General features: G+C 38.9%; 2 protein-coding genes across 5 annotated transcripts in view; one reads left to right on the top strand and one right to left on the bottom strand.

The window, feature by feature from the left end:
- stk10 (serine/threonine kinase 10) overlaps positions 1-6,660 on the top strand; it is a 37,525-nt gene extending 30,865 nt beyond the window's left edge. The window contains exons 11-20 of the mRNA XM_085421067.1: positions 704-828; positions 1,608-1,731; positions 2,897-3,076; positions 3,305-3,397; positions 3,886-4,015; positions 4,147-4,271; positions 4,392-4,580; positions 4,662-4,787; positions 4,926-5,039; positions 5,573-6,660. Coding sequence (XP_085277193.1) covers positions 704-828; positions 1,608-1,731; positions 2,897-3,076; positions 3,305-3,397; positions 3,886-4,015; positions 4,147-4,271; positions 4,392-4,580; positions 4,662-4,787; positions 4,926-5,039; positions 5,573-5,713 — 1,347 coding nt within the window. The 3' untranslated portion in view covers positions 5,714-6,660. The remainder of the gene's footprint in view (positions 1-703; positions 829-1,607; positions 1,732-2,896; positions 3,077-3,304; positions 3,398-3,885; positions 4,016-4,146; positions 4,272-4,391; positions 4,581-4,661; positions 4,788-4,925; positions 5,040-5,572) is intronic.
- Positions 6,661-8,333: 1,673 nt separating this feature from the next.
- The window catches only part of sh3pxd2b (SH3 and PX domains 2B), a 33,784-nt gene continuing 17,918 nt past the window's right edge, over positions 8,334-24,199 (bottom strand). The window contains exons 5-15 of one of the 4 annotated variants that reach the window (XM_085421069.1): positions 21,265-21,356; positions 18,544-18,569; positions 18,139-18,174; positions 16,079-16,210; positions 15,044-15,145; positions 14,202-14,285; positions 12,649-12,766; positions 12,240-12,448; positions 11,902-11,948; positions 11,661-11,786; positions 8,334-11,567 (exon numbers count right to left, since the gene is read on the bottom strand). In XM_085421069.1, coding sequence (XP_085277195.1) covers positions 10,044-11,567; positions 11,661-11,786; positions 11,902-11,948; positions 12,240-12,448; positions 12,649-12,766; positions 14,202-14,285; positions 15,044-15,145; positions 16,079-16,210; positions 18,139-18,174; positions 18,544-18,569; positions 21,265-21,356 — 2,496 coding nt within the window. In that variant the 3' untranslated portion in view covers positions 8,334-10,043. The remainder of the gene's footprint in view (positions 11,568-11,660; positions 11,787-11,901; positions 11,949-12,239; positions 12,449-12,648; positions 12,767-14,201; positions 14,286-15,043; positions 15,146-16,078; positions 16,211-18,138; positions 18,175-18,543; positions 18,570-21,264; positions 21,357-24,199) is intronic. The other 3 variants (XM_085421071.1, XM_085421070.1, XM_085421072.1) reach the window with 3 other exon arrangements.

The raw sequence follows: 24,199 nt of genomic DNA, 5'->3' as shown, positions 1-24,199 counted from the left end.
GTGAATGTCTAGAAATGTCCTTTCGGACAATGTGAAGATCCACAAGTCTGGATAAAGAAGGCCTTTAACCAGTATTCTTGTTGAAGAAGGTTGAGAAGTCAAGTCACATGGTGCCATATTTGGTATACGATGTTGTTACTACCTCCATGGCGCTCTCCATTATGCTAACGGATCAGCATCTTGCTTCTTGTTACAGTAGAACCTGCCATACAGGATATTAGTGCCATGTAAACATACACACTGTCATACATACTTACTCAGCCTCTCCTTTAACAGATAAAGACTACACTACAGATGAACCTTGACACATTTGAAATATTTGAAGTTAATTCGTAGGAATTTGCATGAAAATAGTTTCTGTGAGTGATCTGAAGATTTTTTTTTTGGGGGGGGGGCGATATTGGGGTGTTTGTAGTTCCTTACAGTCACAGTACACAAGAGTCACAAAACAACTCTGTGACTAAATTATATTGCGGCTGATATAAGCACAGAGATTTTACAAGTAAAGTTGCAAATTGTTTTTCACACACAAAAAGAAAACCTGTCTATTGCGAGAGTCTAATTATGCTATGGAAGTGAAAGAATCTGGTAGTACTGACCTTTTAACTACTAAAAAAAACAGCATTTAAACTCAAAGTACATGAAAAAAGGTTCAATTCTGAGTTTAAAACCAGGCTTTTCTGTGTTTTTGTCTACCTATCAGAACTTTTCAGATAAGACTCTGAGGCGGACCAGAAAGTTTGTTGTTGACGGTGTGGAGGTGAGTGTGACCACCTCCAAGATCATCAGTGACGATGAGAAGAAAGATGAGGAGATGAGATTCCTCAGGTATGTGGGTGATCTTATTATTCCCTGGTAGCTAAGCCATTTTTCATTCACTCTAAATGAGAGGCATGGACTCTTGTGTTCTCAGGACACAGTGAACACTGGATTGGGACTTATTTATTTTTGTTTTATGTTTTAGTTCTTACTATTTAAGTCATCCTGCTCTTTGGGAATTTAGTCCCTTGAGATTAGAACTGTTATTGGAAAAAGTGTAATTTGGTCTCTGGTCTGAGAGGAAAATTAAATTTCTGAAATTACTTATTCGTTAAGTCAAAGTTCAGGTGATCTGTATTTGGCATTTGAAACAACTGATTTCTGTACTTCCTCTGAAGCATAGTGAGTTCCTGTGTTTTACTCCTGCCATCTAGTGGTGGGACTATGATATTGCACCTATGGCTGCAGTAATATTTCGATATCATTCTTAGTTTAAATTTGGTGAAAATAATCTTCAGAAACTCGGTGCTGAACAAAAATTGCATCTTCTTTTGCTTCCATTGGGTTTGCACCATTCAGAGTGTTGTTAGTGGTCTGCCAGCATAAACATTGTTTTTATTATAAAGTAAGCTCAATTTATTCTACTCTCTTATTCATTACTTTTCTGCTGCCGTGGCCTGATCTAACCTGTGATAAAGTTCTAACCTGTAATTTAAGCACTTGTGTTATTTTGCTACCAGTTATAGTAGATCTTACCTGACATAGTTTCATTTATTTTAGGTGTCCTTAGCTACATACATACATACATACATACATACATACATACATTTGTTTTGTTTTTTTTGTAGGCGGCAGGAGCTGCGCGAGCTCCGTCTGTTGCAGAAGGAAGAGCAGCGAGCCCTGGCTGCTCTGAATGCCAAACTCGAAACACAAAGGGAACAAATACAAAGACGTTTTGACCAGGAGATGAATGTGAGTCACATTACTCTAACAGCTTTAACAACAGCATTTTCGTCTTTAGCTAAAACTTAGTCAGACAGTTGTTGCATTAATTCTATGGTCGTATGTATTTTTGTCACACTTAAATGTTTCAGGTCATCAAACAAATTTAAATAGTAGACAAATATACCATATGAAAGCACAAAATGAAGTTTCTAAATGAAGGTGTTTTATTATTAAGGGGGAAAAATGCAAACCTACATGGCCCTGTGTGTGGGGGGGGGGAAGTGATTGTTTACTAAACCTAATAACTGTTGAGCCACCCTTAGCATCAACAACAAAAATCAAGCATTTCCAATAACTAGCAGTGAGTCTTTTACAGTACTGTGGAGTAATCACCTTTGCAGAATTGTTGTAATTTTGCCACATTGCGGTTTTTGAGCATGAACCTCCTTTTAAAGGTCGTGCCACAGCATCTCAATCGGATTCAGACCAGAAATTTGACAAGACCACAACAAAGTCTTCAAGAAAAACAAGCTTTTTGTTTTTCCTAAGCCATTCAGAAGTGGACTTGCTGGTGTGTTTTGGATCATTGTTCTGCTGCAGAACCCAAGTGTGCTTCAGTTTGAGGTCACAAACAGATGGCCACACATGCTCCTTCAGGATGTTTTGGTAGACGGCAGAATTCATTCTGGTTCTGTTTACCACAGCAAGTCTTCCAAGTCCTGAGGCAGCAAAACGGCCCCAGACCGTCACACTATAATCATATATTACTGTTGGTAGGATGTAAAATGCTTTGTTGGTTTTATGCCAGATGTAATGGAACTCAAACCTTTTGTCTCGTCACTCCAGAGTATTTTCCAAAAAATGTGGTTAATCACAGTTAATCATGATTTAAGAAGGTCAAAGGGCAATTACTTTTTTACTTTTTCACACAGGACCAGGCAGGTTTGGATAACTTTTCTCCCTTAATAAATGAATGAAATCCTTTAAAACCTGCATTTTGTATTTACTTGGCTTATCTTTATCTAATATTAAAATTTGTTTGACGATCTGAAACATGTAAGTGTGACAAATATGCAAAACACTCTGAAATCGGGATGGTTTCAGTTGCAATAAACTTTTGAACTAGGAACATTTTCCTTGTTTGCCATCAGCTAAAATTATAATGTGCATATCTCCTGTTGGTGTGTCCTAGACCAAGAAGAAGCACTTTGATACAGAGCTGGAGAATCTGGAGAGGAACCAGAAGCAGGCAATTGAGAAAATGGAGGAAGAACACAAAGTTAAACTGAAAGAAGAAACCAGGCGTATCAAAGCAGAACAGGAACGAGACTATCACAAATTCCTGGACCAAATAAAACTAAAGAAAAAGGAGGTAAAGTGTGTGTGTGTGTGCACCTAAGCAAAATAACCAGTAATTATTTCACATATTCTTGCCTTTATTTAAGCCCACTTGATCTCAATAGGACATAAAGAAAGGGTGCAAGTCAAAGGAAGCTTTCAGTGCTCAACCTCGGCGACTGCACAGCTGTGTTGATTTTTGTATACCTTTCTGAAGTTCTGATGTCTGAGGTTTAATTACTGAAGTGTATTTTCTTTTTAGGTAAAACAATCTGTTGATAAGCTGCCCAGAAGTCAGCGTAAAGAAACCTTAAAACAGAAGATGAATTCCTTCCAAGAAATGAAGATGTCAGAGGTATGATGCTAGGTCATTTGTGCCATTTTGATGCATAATTACAGCTCAGTTAAAACAAATTTATTTTTTTTAAACTCTTAAATTTAGTATTATTTTTCAGTCTATATTGCTTTGGTGGTGCAAGTTGCTCAGTTTTGGAAATATTTACAATTGTGACGTGATCATAAAAAATATGTTGAATGCACTGGAGAAAGCTCCTTTTTCAGAAACAATGAACCTGGTTAAATGGCTGCTATATCTAAGAACTATTCTTTTGCTATCAAACTACTAACCAACTTTATCACTGCAAATAGAAGTATACATCTACCAGGAAATAGACTAGATGTAAACACTGATGGCATGCTTCTCAGTTGAGTTATGTTGGTTGCAGGCTTCTGGTAATTGGCATGTGTAGATTGTTTGAAGGGAAACGGCACCTGCATGAAACTGCTGATTTTTGTCTGATTATTCACCCACTCCTCAATTTCTCCTCCTTCTCCTTTGTTTAGGAAGAGAAATTCCTTGTAGCTCAGAAAAACTATCTGCACATCACACTGAGGAATATCATTTCCAACAACAAGAGAGAGATTGCAGACCTGGAGAGGGATTGTCTTAACAAGAAGCAAAGCCTAATCAGAGGTACAACATCCGTAAAGCAAACAGAATCACAGTAACAATTTCAGCTTTGTTTTCTTCATTTTGTGTTTATCCCATCCTTGCTGTAGTTACCATTTGATTTCATTCAGTGTCAACTTTTTAAATTTGATTAGAGCGTGAAAATACGATGTGGGACATGGAGCAGAAGAACCTTTATGAGAAACATCAGTTGGTGAAGCAGCAGATGAAAGATCAGTACTTCCTCCAGAGGCATCAGCTTCTCAAAAAGCATGAGAAGGTACACTAGTGGATATCATCTTGCCACAATAAGTTTGCACACACAACTTGGTAACACCTAAATCATGATTACATGACAAAATCAAGTTAACCAATTCTGTGTTGTTGTTTTTTCCTGCAGGAAAAGGAACAGATGCAGAGTTACAATCAGCGAATGGTTGAGATCCTGAAAACTAACCAGCAGCTGGAGAAGAGCCGACTGCCTAAGATTCAGCGCAGTGAGTCAAAGACTCGAATGACCATGTTCAAAAAGAGCCTTCGCATTACCTCATCGGGCAGTGCTGCAGAGGACAAGGAGAAGATCAAACTGGTGAGACAGAGGGGCTTTCTTACTCCATATTCACACATTCAGTTAACTATTTATTAACTTTCTCCATGCGTGGCTCTCCAGTTTTCTCAGCAGGAGGAGAAGCGGCAGAAGGCGGAGAGGCTGCATCAGCAGCAGAAGCACGAGAACCAGATGAGGGAGATGACTGGTCAGTGTGAAAGCAATATCAGAGAGCTGCTGCAGCTACAGGTGAGTGAGGGCAAATTTAATAAAACATTTTTATTACAAATCTATTTGTAGTTTTTTTTTTTTCCAAAGAATATAGAGGACACTTAATGAACATAATAACTAGCCCACATTGCTTAACAAGCACATTTTCTGCTGCAGAATGAAAAATGTCACCTGTTGATTGAGAATGAGACTCAGAGGCTCAAAATGTTGGATGAGCAACACAATTATATGATGAAGGACTGGAGGGAACAACTGAAGCCCAAAAAGAAGGTATGTTGTCTCCACTCACAATTTCTTACAAACAAAAATGTATTGGAGTCTATTTTGTGGCTCAGATACTCCCAAAATACTATCATCATAGTAATTTCTATATTTTTAAGAGCAGGCTTACTGGGAATTTTCATCAAAAACACACTGAAATGTGCTCTGTGTGAATTGAGATAAAGATAAAAAAATGCCCTTTTTCTTACTAAAGTTGTAATAAATGCAAACAATTGTAAAACATTTATGGTTACGGTATTTTTGCTCGGGTGTTTTGAGAGTGTTTTCATTCTGAGCTCCACTTTTCTGGTTCCAGGCTCATTCTTATAACATATTTTGCTGTAGCCATGCAATTCAATAAGCAAAGTAGTAGTTAAGTACTTAAATGTACAAGACACAATGTAATAACTGCTTTCCCAATCATATAACAGGAACGTTGATATATCAAATAATTCATGATTTTAGTGCTCTGTTTTCTACTTTGTTCACATTGCAAAAGTTTACATCTTTGTGAGGTAAACTTGTGCATTTTACATTCCCAGGCCCTTGAAGATGAACTGAATGCCAGGAAAAAGGAGCAGGAGGCTTTCTTCAGGATGAGTGAGAGTTCCGACTGTCCAAACCCCAGTTCTCCCAACAGAGTCTCCAAATTTATGCCGTATCAAGATGAGACTACCACATGAGAACAGATGCTGTGACATTACACAATATTATCTTCTGCCCACTAATGTATACACACCCACTGGTACCATTGCCTGCTGGCCTTCTTTTTTTTTCCTCTTGCTTTACCAGTAATGGCAGAATACTGATCCTTCCATTAGGTTTCTTTTTTGTTTTAGTAAATATTTATGTTTTTATTCATGTTCTGATGTGCGTCATTAGACACCCTGACATAATATCTACTCCCATACAGTGTTTGCTTTCTTTTTCTTTTCAAGCATGCTTCAGATTTCTCAATAATGTGATACAAAGGCCATTTATTGGGGTGAGCTGAAGATACCAAATTATCTGTTTTAATGATTAAATATTCAGAAAAACCACCTTATGATTAGGCAACAGGTTTTTTGTTTTTTTCCAAAGCACCCAGCCAGAGATCATTTTTTCCACGATAACAAGGAATGCTATAAATATTAACGACCTAGTAAATGAGTACTTGCTTACCTTAATTTTTCAAGGTTATCTTTCAAATAAGACCAAAAACTCCTCTAGAAATGTTTTGATTTACTGAATCTTTTTTTTTTTATTTTTTTATTTCCTGTTCTCTGTGCCTTACTTTGCCTTTGCTGCCAAAGTTTGCCTTTATTTATTTTTACTCAAAGAACATTATACAGCTTACCCCTATATAGTTTTGATTTACTTTGTCTTTTAATCATGGAATGAAGGATGTGATGATTTTGTGTCTTTTTTGTTTTAAATGAGGGATAAGGCTGAATGCAATGTATCTTTGAATTTAATGGTTTCTTTTAAGATTTCGTTGTTAACTAATAAGGGAACTCAAGTTTTGTTGTTTTTTTTTTCAGTATTGCTCAGTTATTTTTTCTGTTGTATCATTACTGTAGAAATCAGTCACACTGGATGGGAACTGACAAAGCCAGAGCTGTTTGGTTTTTTTTGTTTTTTTTTTTGTTTTTTTTTTCTTTCAGGATGTTATAGAGGAGTTAAATTTGAATTGTTATGCAACATGCAGTAAATGCTAACCAATGTGCAATATTATATGTTTTTGCTAAGCTTACAGAGGTTTATTTTTCTTAAACTTTGCCTTCCTTTGCACTGAGAGCAAGAATAACATGAAGAGCTTAAAACCAAAAATATATATGTTAACTTTTTTGGGAGGTGAATAAAAGCCTTTGGTTAAGAGTGATTTAACCATTTTATAATTTTTAGGTATTCAATAGCAATAATTTAGGTTTTTACACAATAGTTCTTCACATCATTTTAAGGGGATGCAACAATTCAGTCTGCTGTAAGATGCCTCTAGCTGTTTAATTTTCTACTTAAAGTTTGCAGCTCAAAATCATCATTTCTTGAGTGAGGAGCGGTTTTATTGGAGCAGTTTGCATCAGCTAACTGCAGTTGGCCTGCAGATTTACACTGAATCAGGTCCACAATCAGGTACAGCTTAATCTCTCTTATATCAGAAGTATTTACATTTACAATTCTTTTCTTACCGTTTACTGGCTCTGTATCTCTGACTCTCTGCCTTAGTTTACATAACATTATTTGTGTGGAGGGACTGTATGAATAAATTTTTTTTCAGAAGGAACCACTGTTGTAAATAAATGCAGATTTTATAATTGCTGGATTGTTGTGGAGATTCTTTGTAACATGATACCACCTGTTCTACTGGAAAACGCATCAAGACTGTCAGATGATATAATTTTTTTTTTTTTTTTTTTTAAACAGTTGGTTAAAAAAAGATTTGTGGGATTAAAAATCCAGTGTCAACTCCTCTATATATAAACACACACACAAGGAAAGGTTATTAAAAAGAAAGTATTGTGGAGAACGCAGGAGTGTGACTATATACAGGATGTTTTTATGTAACTTATGTTAGATAGTATAGCAAATTCAGTCATTCATTGCAGCAGTGCTAAAGCTGGAGGAACTGAAGCGAGAACATTCCAGTTTGTTACACTCACCACGCACTTCATTGGATACAAATGTTCAATTGCTTGTAAATCCAAATGTTTAATTAGCCAATCACATGGTAGCATATAATCTCCCATGCAACCATCTCTAGCATTTACAGAGTGGACAGAGGACAATATCCAGTGAGCGGCAGTACTCTGGGAGAAAATGCCCAGCTGATGCCAGAGGTGAGAGAATGGCCAGACTCCTTTGAGCTGATAGAGCAACAGTAGCTCAGACATGTAACCTTGAAACAAATAGGTTACTGCAGCAGAAGAGCACACCAGCTGAAAACAGAAAACAGGCTACAATTCACACAGATTTAGAAGATTGAAGGAACATTGTCTGCTGTAAGGAGTCTCAATTATGCTACAAAACTTGGTCTAAACACCACAAAATCATGGATTCATACTGTCTGACACATAGTGGTGAGGCTTTCTTGAACAGGAAAATCCCTCGACAATCACCAGATCTCAAATCAGTAGATGGCATTTTGCGATGGGAGATTCACATCACAGATGTGAAGCTGACAAATCTGAAGTATGACTGATGTTACCATGTCGACACAGATCAAAATCTCTGAGAATTTGTGCAATGAAGAATTTAAGCAGTTCTGAAGGAACTACAACCCAAATAAATCAAACGCTAAACACTGAGTGGAAGCAGTGGGGCATCTGAAGTGAAAAATCACAAAACTTTTATTGACTTAAAGCGAAAGCAGATACACTGTAATGAAAACACATAGCAAAAAGGTAAACAGTTTACAATACTGAAATAACCCCTATACACTTGCCTTGCATTGTACTTCTGTCCTTTCCCTTTAGGATTTCACTTTAGGATTTTTTTTTTTTAAAGTTGGTAACATACTTTGGTATGATTGGAAGATGGTATAACATTATAGCAACTACAAGCAGAACAGAATTAGTGTTATAAAGCTTGCAGCCTTGTCTAATTATCTTCATAACTATGAACAGATTTATTTTTTTAGTGTCAGACAATTGGTACTTTGTAAACACTTGAGATATGGACCAATTGTTAGATTACCAGCCAGTTGTTTCCCCAAACCTTTCCTTAATTACTTAAATCCTATCATCAACCAAATCAACAACCAAATACCTTCTTGAAACTTTCTTCTTCTAACCCTTTGATCAGCACAGAGGGGGATAAAATAGATGGAACATCAAAAAAAAAGTGACAATAGTTAAGATATGACTCATTTCTGTACAATAAAAAATAATTTGTTTCACCGACCATACTTGAGACCAGTCAAGCGTCAATGTAAAACATTATTCTTATACAACGGTCATACTTTGTTATCGGAGCACCACACTTCGGTTACGAACAGATTGTACATTTACAATACTGTAAATCATTGCACAAATGACTGTAGGTATTCAATTGCTATGTCAGATAGGCAGATGTGCTCTGCCGTTCACATTTTGCAAATCCCACTGATGGCTCTGAGAACAGTTATGTTAAAATACTTTGATATATAGACCCTTCTTGCCTTCTCAGTTTGGATAATATAGCCTCTTTGCTACAGTGAGGATAACACAAATAAAGAAAGCAGTCTGAAAATGGCTTATAAAACTAAATGCACCGTGGCATTCTCCCCTTTCTTTCAGTGTGTGCAAACCTTAAACTTCAGCTGAAATGACTGAAAGTGCACATCTGTTACAATTCGTTGCAACATTAATTATGCAGTCAGAATAAAAGCAATACAACACGGAAACGCTAATATGCACGTCTCCAAGGTAACAAACAGCACTGGGCAAAGAGATAACCAACTATTAGCGCTTGAAAGTTCAGATGTAGTCAATGAACTCCCCCAGTGAGTTAATTTAAACGTCTACTCTGTACTCTTGCAATGTATAATGCGATTCTTGATTTTATAGTAAAATGACTCCAAGACTCCAACAAGGACTATGTCTACCATTGCATACCATTTAATAAGCGCTGAAGCACTTCGCATATAATATTGAGGCACCATATATTAAAAGGCAAGGGTGTAGATACATTTACTGCTCTTCTAGTTTCTAGCCCGAGAAATGGCGAGACTGACACGGTGACTAACATACGGCAGCAAAGGCAAGATACTTTTTTTTTTTTTTTAACCTAAGATTTCATATATAGTTGACATAAAACAAAAAAAGTAAACATTACAAAACCCAACAAGGTCATGTGTTATTGCTGGTTCAGTTGGTAGGTAAAATATTTGTATAAAAATGAAACAAAACAAAATGTGTCAATAAAAAAAATGTACCTATAAATTAAAAAAAAAAAAAAAAACAGGCTAAGTAGCAAGAAATTAGTGAGATCTTGTTCATTTAGATCATTAAGTTACTTATATGTTCATATGGCGATGTGTGCGAGCACATTTACTTCCTAAGGTTTCTTGCTCAGGTAATTCGAGGGGATCCAGCTCTCGACTTCTTCTCCTACGTTTTTACAGAACCACCAGCCACTGCTGTTTTTTTCCAGAACCTCAAACACTGTGCCCACCTTGAAGCTGGATGTTTGCTCATCCCCTTCAAAGTCTGCCACAGCAAGATACAGCTCATCCTTGCTGGGCTCCTTGAGTAAAGGTGGAAGCCTATCCTTGGGTGGCCCAGGCTTCAGCTGGGGCTTTGGAGGAATTGGGACTTTATTCACCTTGGGCTCTTCCTTCTCTTTGCTTGCTGGTGCCTGAAACCCTTTGGGTTTTGGGGGAGGTGGTCTGCTGAGCTGTGGTGGTCCAGCCTTGGGAACGTCCTGGGTTTCTTTAAGAGTTGGTGGAGATTTAAGTTCAGTTGGACTTGATGGATCAGTTTTCTTTGGAGGGGGTGGTCTTTTTGGAACCGTGGCCGGCGGTCTCTGAGGGGGTTCCTTGTGGGGAGGCACTGCTGGTTTTGCAAGAGGCGATGAGCTCTCCTGGCCATGACCACTGATGTGTTTTGGTGGAAGTTTTGGCTCATTAGAATACTTACCGTTATTCAGAGGTGGGATGCTCACTGGAGGAGAGCTAGGGGGTGAACTTGTGTGGGAACTATTTACTGCTGGCGAGGCGTCATTCTGATGGTTCACCTCTGTTGAGCTAGCATCTGCCGGCTTAGATGGTCTCAACTTGCTTCTCAAGTTGGTGATGTCTACTTTGTTCTCCCCTGGGGGATCTGGCTTGGCAGCTGTAACGGGTTTAGGTCGGACCACTGGCTTTGCCTTCATAAACACAGCTGGGCCCGGTGCCTCGGTTTTCTCCTCCTGTGATTCTGGCTTGGGTTTTGGTGGCTGTTTAGGCACAGGTTTCAGATTAAACTTCTTCACCTCTTTGGCAGAGATCTTGTGGCCACATTCAAGACCCATCTCATTTCGAAGGTGAAGAGCTTTGCTCTTTTCATCTTTCTTGGTCTCTGGGGGTTTGTCTGATTTGAAGGGGGGAGGTTTAGGTGTAACCAGTGGCACGATGACCCCAGGAGCTGGGGGTTTTGGAGGCAAAGGTTTGGAGTTATCTGACCTCGATTTCTCTGCTACCTCCAATTCAAAGCTCTTATTAATAGACTCTCTTCGAGGCGGCAGAGCAGGTTTCTCCTCAGCGGGAGGTGCAGTTGGGGCTGGGGGCAAAGGCCCAGAGAAAGAGGGCCCCTTGCTGGCATTGGACTTCCAATCTCTGAGCTTAGGGCGCGTAGAGGACTCAGAGGCTGCATTTGGCTCATCTGGTAAAGGCTTGGACCAGTTGTCATCTGTACCTGAAACATTCGAACAACCACCATCCTCCAGCCTCAGCTTCTCCATCTCATTGGGCAACGGGGCGAGGAAATTGGGTCGCAAGGCATTGCTGGTCTTCTTGTACTTGTCAATAAAAGTGGCAGGTGCCCAGCCTTCTTTGTCATCGATCTGGATGTACCACCAACCACTTGCATTCTTTTCAATCACCTAGAATGTATCAATGTAGTTTAAACCAAATGTTAGTGAAAAACCATTTTTCTTAATTCAGAGGAGCAAAACTTTAGGCCGTGTCTAACCCACCTCAACTTTGACTCCAGCTTGGAAGCTGATTCCATCAGGGATGGTGGTCTGAAAGTCTGCTATGGTGTAGAACTCTTCCTCAACTTGGGGAGCGACGGGTGGCTTGGGTAAGTTTGTACCACGTGGCTGTGGGATGTGAGAGGGCACACATAAAGGTTGCACTGGTGAAAACCTTATTTATTTATTAAGCCACTGAAAGCTATCTTCAGATATACAGAATCACCACTGGGTATATTCTTACAATGGTGAGATCTCTGCGTGGAGGAGGTCTGTGTCTTGATCCCACTTCTGCAAAAAACAAAACAAAATCACACTAGTAGCTCGCAGCCCAACTGAAAACTAGCAATATGTGTTCTGGGAAATTGTTACACGTCTCCATTCAGGTTTTCTCCACTGGCACAATAAATATTTTGACTGTCATTAGGTAAAACTGTATTATTTGGCACATTGTTGCTTTGCCAGAAAAAAGGTTTTAGTCACTTGTGTGCAAGCTTATCTTTGCAAAGCTTTTGCATGCTTTGGTTGCTTTAATATTTTAAAACTAAATCTCAGAGGCACTGTTTTGTTAAATTCACTTACTGATTTTGTTGTTCTCAGAGAAAACCGAGAGCCTGTTTTCCTTCTGGCTATTCTCTCGGTTTTCTCTAGCGGCGTTGTTTTGCTGGATTTGTTTAGAAAGCCCATCTAGGTCATTTGTACTGGCATGAGGAGGAGCGCCTGCTGACTGCTTCTGCATGTCAGCCTTCTTCAGGTAGGACGCTGGGGCCCAGCCCTCACGGCCTTGGTACCTAAATGGAGGAGAGATGGACAGTTAGTGGCTGATATATAATGAACATAAAGCTGGACGAAAACAAAAAAATTGGACCTTCCTGCAGTCTGTACAGTAACATGCATTAGCATTTTCATTCCTATTACCACCATTATCAACAATGTACTAAGAAGTATTTGAACATATTGCACTGTATTACAAAAATGTGGCTGTTGCTACCTGATCTTCCACCAGCCTTCCAAGTTCTTCTGAATAACCTCAACAATCATGCCTTTCTCCAGGTCGATCTCATCCTGGTCTCTGGCCGAGTACGGGTAAATCACTGAATACTTCTCTTCTGAACGTGGAAAAAGGAAATATTGTTACGTGTATCAGAACACGTTATCAGTTCACAGTTAGGGTGCCACAAATAAACGCATAATGTAGGCTGGGTACGTATAGCACATAATGACACACTTAAACTACAATGGCCTAAAGTATTTATCCCCAGAGAGCTGATTCTGGTCATCTGGATGCAGCGTTTTCAGTGGATGAAACATTTTGTCACTTAACCAAGTGACTGGAAAAGAGTCAACTGTCTGGGATTTCCATTACCTGGATCTGTTTTTTTTTTGTTTTTTTTAAACTTTTCTCAATGTGAAACTGAATCAAAGATGACAGTAAAAGTTACAGCATTTTAAAAAAATTAATTCAAGTAATAATGCAACCAGTCTAAAATAAAATAAAGCGTTCAAAAGGATTTAATAGGAGTGAATGCCATCTTTGTTATTCCCACTCGCCTCTAATGGCAGTACTGGCAGTCGACATAGGTTAATGGGTGTGATCTCCAAGTAAAAGTGTGTTGCCAGTGACACACTGCCAACAAAGCTGAAAGTGGAGCTTGTTGTGCCACTGCTAACGACTGGCACAACAAGCTCTAACTTCACATATTTACGCAGAAGCAAGCACTGGGTGGTTGGATGTTGAGCTGCCTTTTGAGACCAACTTTTTCCTCAACAGACTTTAAATTAAACCTTCTCTTTTTAAGACTGAACACAGAAGGAAATGAGGAATTTTGCTTCTGACCAAAACTTCAAAAACACCAGACACAGACTATCATCCTTTTTTCCCCCACAAAGTTGGCAAAGATTCTTGTTAGGGCAAAAACGACAGGAACTTCTTTCTGATTAACAGAAACTGCTCAGCAATTTAATATTGAGATTTCAGATGAGATACTGTGGTTGCTATAGGCACACATTAGTTTTACCTGTTATAACTTATCTAGTGAGGCAAGGCTTGAGCAACATCTTGTGGAGTGAAAATGTAAGACACAAAAACGCACACACAGGACAAACTTGTTACAACATCAAACACAGCCTTGTCTATTGTCAACACCATTTCTACTACTATTACATACTACACACAGTGAACAATCACGCGTTTATTAATGCTGGTTAAATTGTTCTAGTCGTTTATTTGATATATAAATAAATATATATTTTTATCATATATATTATTTATAACAAATACATTTATACACAAATATGCAGTTCACTTTGCATGCGAGGATTTATTTACATGCTGAGGTCACTCATGCAACATTTCTTCATGCGCACACATGGACAAACATGCACACAGTTTTATATGCGTGTGTGTACACACACACACACACACACACACACACACACACACACACACACACACACACACACACACACACACACACACACACACACACACACACACGCACGCATATATTCATTATAGGGGGAAAAGAAAGGCGTGCGCTCCACCTTGCCCAAAGCCTGTGCTGAATAGATCCCCTAAAGTTCTGCGACGACCCATATGCCTTGGCAGTGACCAGAATCTCCGTGGCACTGACATCCCAGCACAGTAATTGGGGCAAAATAGGAAGTGAACATTACAAATGCAATCTGGAGGATATTTTCATCCTAAAACACTTTCGGTATTGATGGATCTATGGGGAAATAATTGGTATTTTTATTTACTTGAACTGACAAATAGTTCCTTCATCTAATGGTTAATAGGGATCTCTGGGGTGTTTTAAAATTTTTCTTATTAATGTGGCATTTTAAATTGAATGCTGATTAGCATAATGCTGTTTGTTGATTTTGTATTGTTCTCTTACGGAATAAAATCTGTGAATGTTTGAATCAAACAAACTCTCCAGACTTTGATAGGGCAGCCAGCCACCTCATACATCTCAGGCTTTTAAGATCTATAATTTGCATATTGGCAGAGCACCCTATTTTGAGATCCTGTCATTTACTGTACAATATTCCTTTCTTTAGCATATCCTTACCAGGGCTTTGGCAATGAAATTGTAATTTTTTTCTACTGATCCTTTTGGATTTTCTTTTGCCAATTCTCTAGAATGCAAAACACACACAGAGTCTTAGCAGCAACAGTCTTCAACTCAAAAGTCAGTCTGACAAAATAGGTTTGCTTATTAACCATCAACAGAGTACTGAGTGAGTTACAGGAGTTAAACGGTGTGTAACAAAAGATGTGCCTCTGACGTGGTGTATTCTGCACTTCTGCACTGCACCCTAAACCTTTCCTTGTGGTAACATTGAATCTAAACAGTAGCACCCAAATGTAAAGCTTGATGTACCTTCTTCTCCTGGAAGACTGAAGTCATCAGGGTCATCCTGGGCCTCAAGGCAGGTGGCAGGGACCCAGCCCTGAGCATCTTCTGAACTCACAAACCACCACCCTAAACAGGCAGGAAAAACAAAACAAAACTGATATACAAGATACTGCACCTCATGCAATGCTTATTCAGTTAAGGGATTATATGCGTCAGTAAAACGCACGACTGATATTTGACTTGTTGCTGGGATTGTTGCAAAGCACCACCATATGTTGCTTTTTTTTTTTTAAGCATGCGTAACCTATAGTTTATGTGATGTATTACAATTATTCTTTTATTATGCATTACTATTAATCTTCTTGGGCAGCGGTCCCCAACCCCCAGGCGTTGTTTGGTACGAGAGAGTTGAGGCTCGGGTGTGAAATTTATGGTTTTCGGGGTTTTTATCGTTATTTTTTAAATGTTTTTATCCTTAACTTGGCTTCCCTGGTTCTTTTCCTGTATGTTATGAATAAATCTTTTTTTGGTACCAGTACTGGTTTTATTTTGTTGTATTTTATCCGTGATACCTTAAAAGCCAGTCCGTAAAAATATTGTCGGACATAAACCGGTCCGTGGCGCAAAAAAGGTTGGGGACCGCTGTTCTTGGGTGTACATGTTACCATTGCGGATATTCCGATATTTGAATGACTATTTGTTTTAGTAATTTGATTAATTAATTTAAAAAGTTAATAAATAGCTATGATTTACAAAACAAGATGACATTACTGGCATACTCTGAGGTTTTTAAAATATATATTTTTATTAATATATCAACTGCTATTTCTCTTGAGTATTTTTAGCAAACCTATTTAACTCAACCTTAATAGCTGGCAACAGACCAAGTCCAGCAGTAGCAACAATCCCACAAACCCCCATAATGTTTCAAGTAATTGCATAGTTCCACATCAACACTTAACGTAACAGGTTAGCTGAACAGTGAAAGCAGCAATCTGCCACAATGAAAACATCAGAGAAATGTACAGAATATATGTTCTAATTCTGTATGAAACTTGCCAGACTCATTTTTCTCAATGACCTCCACCACCTGCCCCACATGCAGGCTTATCTCAGAGCTCTCCTGCTTCTCATAGTCTGTTACTGCCACATACTGGTCGAGTACAAGAGGGTCTGCTGAGGAGGAGTCTCCTATTAAGGGAAGAATAAAAAAAAAAATCATAACAGAAGTTTAGCACATCTTCTTTGATCTTTCTTAGGGGAGTCACGAATGAAATCTCAATAATGCGAGAAAAGCCTCCACTCAATATCTTTTGTTCTTCGCTGAAGAGCTCTGTTCATATGTGCATAATATCAAAGGACTGTCCATGAACTTGGAATTATAAGATTGCATCAGTGTGGGTTTAAGGTATTGACCTTTAAAGGTTTTGCATTTCATTGACCAAATGTAATATGACCTTTTAAAATGTCAGACTTTATATGGGCTTTGAATAACTTCACTAAAACCCAATTTAAGCAGGCCTTTACAAAACAGCCAGAATTCAATTTTAGGCTAAGTGGGAGGAAAAAAAACTGCCTTTTGATGAAATGCCAAGAATAATTCCAAGGTCGCAATTTGTGCAAAAGCTATTAAGTAAAAAGTTTTTTTGTTAGAGGGGGCTTATGTACATTACTGAGATTCCCTCAGAGTCCAGACGGAGGAGGCAGTGTACGTGATTGGAAAGGAGCGTGAGGGGAAACAACGAGCTGAGAGAGAAATAAAGGAAGAATGGGAGTGAAGAGGATGGATTGAAAAGCGTAGATGGTTAATTTATTTCTCACCATGACTGTGACATGTCTATAGAAACAAACCAGCATCATTAAGACCCACCACCAATGTTAGCGCTACATCACTAAAAAAATAAAGTAACAAACGAGGGCTCACAATATAATCACTGTTAAAAAAATGTATAAATAAAAACTCTAACAACTCTGCTTTTTCTATTGACGTTTGTTGTGTAAAAATGCACACACTAAAACTTGGCTGACTGATAAAATGCACGATGAAGGGACATTAGCATAAATTGCAGCATGCTAATCACTGAAGGTGCTATCAAACACATTCTAAAGTAATGCGTTTATGGCACACAAAAAGTTCAGATTTAAAATAACAAAATAATAATAACATTAAGTATGTACAGTAATTACAAAATAGATTTTCTTGATCGGGCAGCTTAAAAATACGTTAACATTAGCCTCCTTCAGTGAGCAGCAGCTAGCTAAGAAAATAATCTGATTAAAGCCAAATTTAGTACTGCTTAATCTGCAATTTCTCCATTATGCTAGTTAAAGATTTGAATATTAGTAATGCAAATTTCTCTAAAGCAGAACTGGAGGAACACTAGTCATTTTTAACACAAGCTATTTTCAACTATTCCCTTAGTCATTGTGTGTTTGAGTTCCACATTTTTTACTCCAGATGCCTTTCCAAACAAAACCTCAAACCTTTTTTTTTCCTCCCAGGATCAAACCAAAGATCTCTGGCAAATTTGTAAATCACTACACTATGGCGCCACTAGCTAAACCAATTTAAGTCGGTTAGCGTAATTAGCTCACCTTAAACATAATATTTGATATATTTGAAACAGAGCCATATTTAAAAATGTAAATGACAAATTTATTAATTGTAATTTCTTAATTAATGACAATGGCATCCTGAAACATACTGGTATAAATTTTAAAGGATTCCTTTATAATATCAACTTCTTCGATCCTTTACATTTCAATGCATCTTTAAATCTAGTGATTAAAATATAATTTTTCTATTTCTAACTCCCTGATTCAATGTATTGCTGTTAGCATAACCAAGCTTACTATACAGGGTCATGCATTCATAGTAGAGCATAACTTTACTACCCTGTACCAACACAACATATATAAATAGAGCTGAGATATGACCCACACCAGTTCCAAAAGTCAATCACCAACAATTTATCATTAACAGAACCAATGCAAGCCCCAAGCCTCAACAGAGCCACATCCCACCTGCCCAGGCCAGGGAAGGAGAGGGGGGACGGGCCACTAACGACCCACTGGGGTTACACACACAGCACGACCAAGCATGACAGTGTGTTTACTACCTCGCTTTAGGAAAGTAGTTGCTCTCTCCACAAACCCTGAGGGAAAGGAAAATGAATGGAGAAGAAAACTGAAAAAGATAACATGGATGCAAAATTAAGAATAAAAGATGAACTGAGGGGATACAGAGTATATATAAAGAGGAACAGAGAAGGACAATGTTTGTTTCTTGGTTCAACAGTACTGTAACATCAGTATAGAAGGAATGTCTTCTAATAAAGTCATTGTTTTGGTTTGTTCAACCTGTGACCACTAGATGGAGATAACGTCCTATCATATGACACAGAGGTAATTACTGAAGACTTGCTTTTATTCCTTTCAATACATAGTTTATCAGAGAAAAGCCAAGATTCTCATGATTAACTAACCTACCTTTCATTTCAAATACACAATCAAAGCTATCTCACCTGATTTCTTCTTCCCAATGGGTTCCCTGTTAAAGAAAAGAAAACATTACATGACCACACCATACATACCAAAATGGAATGGAACCAGCATACTAATAATATTTAACATAATTCACAAACTCATGAAGGTCCCACTTAAATAACTTAAAAACAAACATCAACAGCAATAGAACAGCATCCCCAATTATTCATTTCTACTTAATCTCACTATCATTTAACACGTGTACTGCTGGAGGAATTAAATACAAGAGAAAAAGAAAGGCTCTTTACCCATCAGATCTACAAACTGTCACGCAGGAGAAAACAGATCCATGTCTGCAACGCAGGCTAATGTGAATAAAAAGCTTTGAGATAGCTGATCCCGAAAATCCGGGCTGATGTTAAATTCAATACAGCATCTGCTGTGTCTGGTTTAGACATTATCCAGATAAATAGACCATCACTCCACAGCAAGAGTCAGGAACTGATTCAATGGCCAGATGCCTCAAAAAGTCACTGGTGGCTAATGCTCAGCATTTGCTCTGTTTGTCCCTCGTTATCTAAACGTCGCACCCTTACTTTATAGCCTACCAGTGCCTTCCTTTTTTCCATCTCACATCTTCCACGTCTGCTCAACCTACTGCTTTATCTCCCTTGATTGTTTTCCTTGGCAGCCACTCTGTGTCCATTTCTCTGCATCAACATCAATGCTCTCAGCCACATAAAGGATTATTGGATTGATAGAACTGTTAATTGCAGAGACCTCATCTCTGTGAATGTTTACCTCCAAGCTTGCCAATTAGGGTATTATAATAAGAAATACTCAGGGCGACCGACTAAATGGACTACAACACATGAATCTGCGCGTGCACTGCATGTGTATACTTTGTTTTCATACAGAGAATAAAGGTGAAGAAGTTTTGAAACCTCAAACTAAACTTTACAGTAAACAACTGCTCACAGAAAATCGCTCCATCCCTCCCTGTGCCTAATCTTCTCTCTGGATTAGGTTATATGACGTCCTTTTTTTCTATAACGATCTTCCTTGCATTTTCTTTCCTTTTCCTTGCCTTCTTCTTGCAACACTTCCTCTTCTGTACTTCTTTCTTCCTTTTTACTCACTGACCATCTACTTCCTCTTTACAATTGAGTTCTCCTGTCCTCTCCTTTCCTCTCCTCTCTGCTGCTCTTAAGAAGAAAGTATAACATGTCTTACTCGTTGCAGTAGATTTATAGGCCATGATAAATCTTCTCCTACAGTTGCTGTACAGCAGCCTTGTTGTCAGTCAGCCAAGCAACAGGCTGCACTAGCAGAAAGCAGTAATCCAATTTCAATAAAGACAAACCAAGGTCCTTCCTATATTCATCTGCCTCAAGGAATCACATCTCCCTCTCTCTCCCCCGTCTCTACTGATACATGCTTGGGGCTTTGTATGAGGAGTAGGGAAGTATGGGTCCTTGGCAACCTTCCCCGAGGTAAGAAAGGGGGAAAAAAAGATGTGGAGATGTGTGAGAACAAACAAGAGTGCGGACTGGGTGTCATAACTTATAAATATAGATTCATATTCCACCGACAGGCTTCGGAAACTTTTAGACATACTTTTTGTTTGGTATCAGCTTACAGTTGCCATGATCTGCTATCCTGATACCACCAATAGAGTGAAAAGTTTTCCAATATCAGAGAACACAAATGCAAACTCTTCATACAGAGGGGCTGCATGTGGAAAATAACACCCAAATCCTTGTGATAATTCCAGTTTTGGGAGAGATCTTTTCCCCCCACAAATTTACTTGAATTCACTATTTAAAGTAAGAGTACGTACACACAAGTTAGGGCTGTTTTAAATTCCAGTTATTTAGCTAACGTTCATCACATTTTATACTGAAAGTGGCTCATCTTGTCAAAAGAGTGAAGTAAATATAATCAAGCAGTCTTCCTAAAGCCTGGCCCCAGTAAAGTACTTGACGGCAGCACACAGCAGACTTCAAAGGAAGATTAAATCTGTCCGCATTATATATGACAACATGGCAGGCTGTTGCAGGAGCTCATTTCACATTCAATCTTCATAACAGCTTCTTGTCCTGTTAATTGTCCTTGGGCGTGAACCCCCAGCTGCTCACTCAGTGCATGCCACTCCTGAATGGCATTATGGCATTTATAAAACATCAGGATGTGATAGGTTTATACATAAATATAGTCACAGGCCTTATCTAGTGGATTTCCTAACAGCTGACAACACACGTCAAGATGTTTCGACGGAGAGGACATGACTACGCTGCCTTTCTGCAGCTGTTAGCAAAATTTATTAATTAAATAAAACATCTCTAGGCCATCCATAACCCCTACAGCCCTAAATGTAAGCTTAATAACGACACAGTTGCGTTACTTTTAGTGCTGGATATTGCGCTAATGTGTTGAGAGTGAGATTATCAAGAAACTATGTGGACTCAGCTGTGTAGAGGCTGGTGTCCGCGCTCCGCTCCAGCAAAAATGCAAGCTCAGCTTTAAAAACAGGACCTATTAAGTGTGTTTCTACTAGAAAACCCCAACAGAAGGCTGAGCGGGAGTATGAAATCATATTCATTAGAGAGTATAATGAATGTTCATTACCAGCAGATCTCGCAGGACATGGCATACCATGAGCCAGTGGAACAATGATTTACCATTGTATACAAGAGGAAGGGTTTTTAATAGTTAAGGAGATATGTGAGGGTGTGTTTGGGTACATGTGTGCTTCTCACTCCTTGGGTGGGTTGAGGTCTTCAGGTCTGGTCTCAAAAAACACTCTGACCTCCTCGCACTGGGAGATGTAGACTGGCAGCTGAATGAGGGCCTGCGTGCACAAAGATTTCAGGAAACTTAAACACACAAACTGACACGCATAATCACTTCAGTGCACAGGGAGGTCAACCAGAGGATAAAAACGGTGTTCATTTGACCTGGCCTCAAGTTTTTATGTCTGTTCTCATACTTATTTTACCCTGCAACGCTTGGTTTCCAATAGAAAGAACAAAAGCTGTATTAAAAAAATCCCAAAAATCACAATCTTCCATTCTTTATTTTTTGGTAAAATCTTTATTCCTCTTTTTAGGATCACCGGCAGCAGAGAGATGAGTCCTGACAACAGATAAAAGACAAACATCCACATTCAGTTTTCTTTATTAGTCATTACTCATGCGCAGCTATTAATTTTTTTATCTGGCTGTTTTCCACTTGCTCTCAATCAACCCTCTAAAGGGGGAGCAGGAGAACGAATAATCACCTCACCAGCTTGATGTGGCAAACCAGAAGAAAAAAAACAACTCCCATCAATGACCTTGTGGAGACTATCCCTCTTAGCTATGAAGAAAATATGCAACTCCTCCATTTGCTGGCAAGATCAGCTCAGTGCTACCCATCAAGATTCCTCTTCTGGTCTCTACCTCTAATTTTAATACTCCTAAGTGTTTCAGCTTTGTCCTTCCAGGAAGCACAGCCTAGCTCCTGGACTCTCTGACACATGCTGATGTAACGTCAGGACTGACGGATGTGGAATGGAAGCCAAAGACGTAACCAGAGTGTCCTTGTCCCATGCACTATGTTTTCCTTGTCATATGTTTGTGTTAAAGAAAAGATGAGATTTGTGTCCTCATTCCTGTTTGCTGATTCATGGTAAATATTAGGCTTCGAAACTATTAGGCTTCAAAAAAAATCTTGTGTTGTTAAGACTTTCAGAGGACCCACGCAACGTTTAGTCATGCAGCCCAGGATGTTGAGCCGTAACTGAGGTCAGAGTGCAAAATCTCTGCCTGCTGCAGAGGATGCAATCCTTAGATTTATTTCCATCCACGTGTGAGCATGTGGCTTGACCGCTCATTACAATTCTCCCCAGGGAGGAGACAAGAGGGAGGCTCAGGGTACATTACGGCAAATGGACTTTATGGGTGTTCTTTATAGAAGGCAGCATTAACGTAATTGCACGCGTGTGTGTGTCTGTCTGTGCGTGTTTGTGTGTATTCTCCAAGGAAAAATATATAATGGAAATGCAAGACCAACCTCTCAGAAGGTACAATACACTGTGGCAGTGTGGGTCAGTGTATAGTATGCTCTCACATGTACATACATATAGTGAATGTTTAATTAGAATAAAGGGCATCTTAGCCATATGTTAAAAAAAAATCTTGATGCTCATGTTATCTGCATAAGTGATTTTTGTACTGTTCCACAGTATAAGCGAGGTCTAAATAAATCTCTAAAGAGACGTTTTATGTGATTGTTTTTTATCAGCTATTTGACCTTCCCAGTGATCTCTTTTTTTCTATTTTTTTAATCCAACCTTTCATCCAACTTTGCTTCCCAATATGAAAAACAAGGTTTCATAACCAGGGAAATTTGAAATGAGTCAGTACAAAGCCTCAGCTGTACAACAGAAGAGATGACTCAGCTCTTCTGTAAGAACAACAAAGTTGTACCTTGTCAATCTGACTACATGTGGGGGTGGATGAAATGCCATTTTTGATCCTCCAGTAAAGTTTTGACTTGTTTTTACCGCTACTGCAATAACTTCTTCGCTGGCAGTGCTTAGCTCTGACATGTATGATACTGCCAAAGGACTGATGGATGTTTTAAATCACTAACAAATGTGTTGGACACAGATACCATATTGCTTGAATTTAAAAGCAATATGGTAAAGGGACTGACTCTTATTTAGTGCTTTTCACTGCAAGTCAGTGTTGCTAACATTCACACTCTGATGAACGCATCAAGAGCAATTACCCAAGGACCCTTTGGGCATGCAGACTGGAGCAGCTGGGGATTGGACCATCAACCTTCCAGTTAGTAGATGCCCTTCTCTACCTCCTGAGCCACAGTCACTCCTGGACCACATTAAGTCTCACTCTGCTTCCCTTCTGTCTTTAAACATAACTTTAGCAAAGCTTATATGCACTGAAACATTTTAAAGGCAGGCATCCTTAAACCAATAATGCTAAGCAGGTATATTTTATGGCTTTTCATACATTTGCACAACTTCAAATTTGACTGTGGCAATTCCACTGAAATTGTCTCAGCCGTTCCCATAAAACACCCACACCCTCAGACATGAACCAGCAACTCTACCCTTTCCTCCCCTACCTTTATTGTTCACATAAGTGGTTAAAGATGTTGCCTACCAGCTGCACATTCCTTTAACCCCTGATGACACAGAGCCCCTTCGGTCCTCTGCATTGTTCATCATACATAAAAGCTTTACTCTCAGGCCTGAAGAATTGCCGTTTTTACTGGTGAAGAAGTGACCAGTCAGTTCCACCTTAGGAAGCAATTTTTTTTCCGTAATGGTTTCACAAGGGTCTTGATGGAGTAAGAGAAGTAAAGCAATTAAAATATAAGGCAGCTGAAAATCGTAAAAGCGCGAGTACAGGCTAAGTCAGAAGCAAAGTTTCCTTCGTAGAGAGAGACATAAGGAAATGTTTGTGCATGTTTTAAAGCCCCAAGTCACGCCTGTAAAATTTAACAAAAACATAGCCCGTGGTTGTGTGGATATGCTGACTGGAGCTAGCTCAGCAACGGGAAAATGCTTTGCCTGTGGCAACCACCACAACTCCAGAAGATATCTGCCTTGTAGATATGTATCCATAAAAAAGCACCTCACTGAGAAAGATGAAAATCTTTAAACTGCTATTCGACTTTACTTCAGAG

Source organism: Rhamphochromis longiceps, linkage group LG10 (assembly GCF_057381845.1).
Source record: "Rhamphochromis longiceps isolate RC_006_pf linkage group LG10, R_longiceps_female_GT1.1, whole genome shotgun sequence".
Classification (NCBI taxonomy): domain Eukaryota; kingdom Metazoa; phylum Chordata; class Actinopteri; order Cichliformes; family Cichlidae; genus Rhamphochromis; species Rhamphochromis longiceps.
This window is presented reverse-complemented; position numbering and strand designations above follow the sequence as displayed.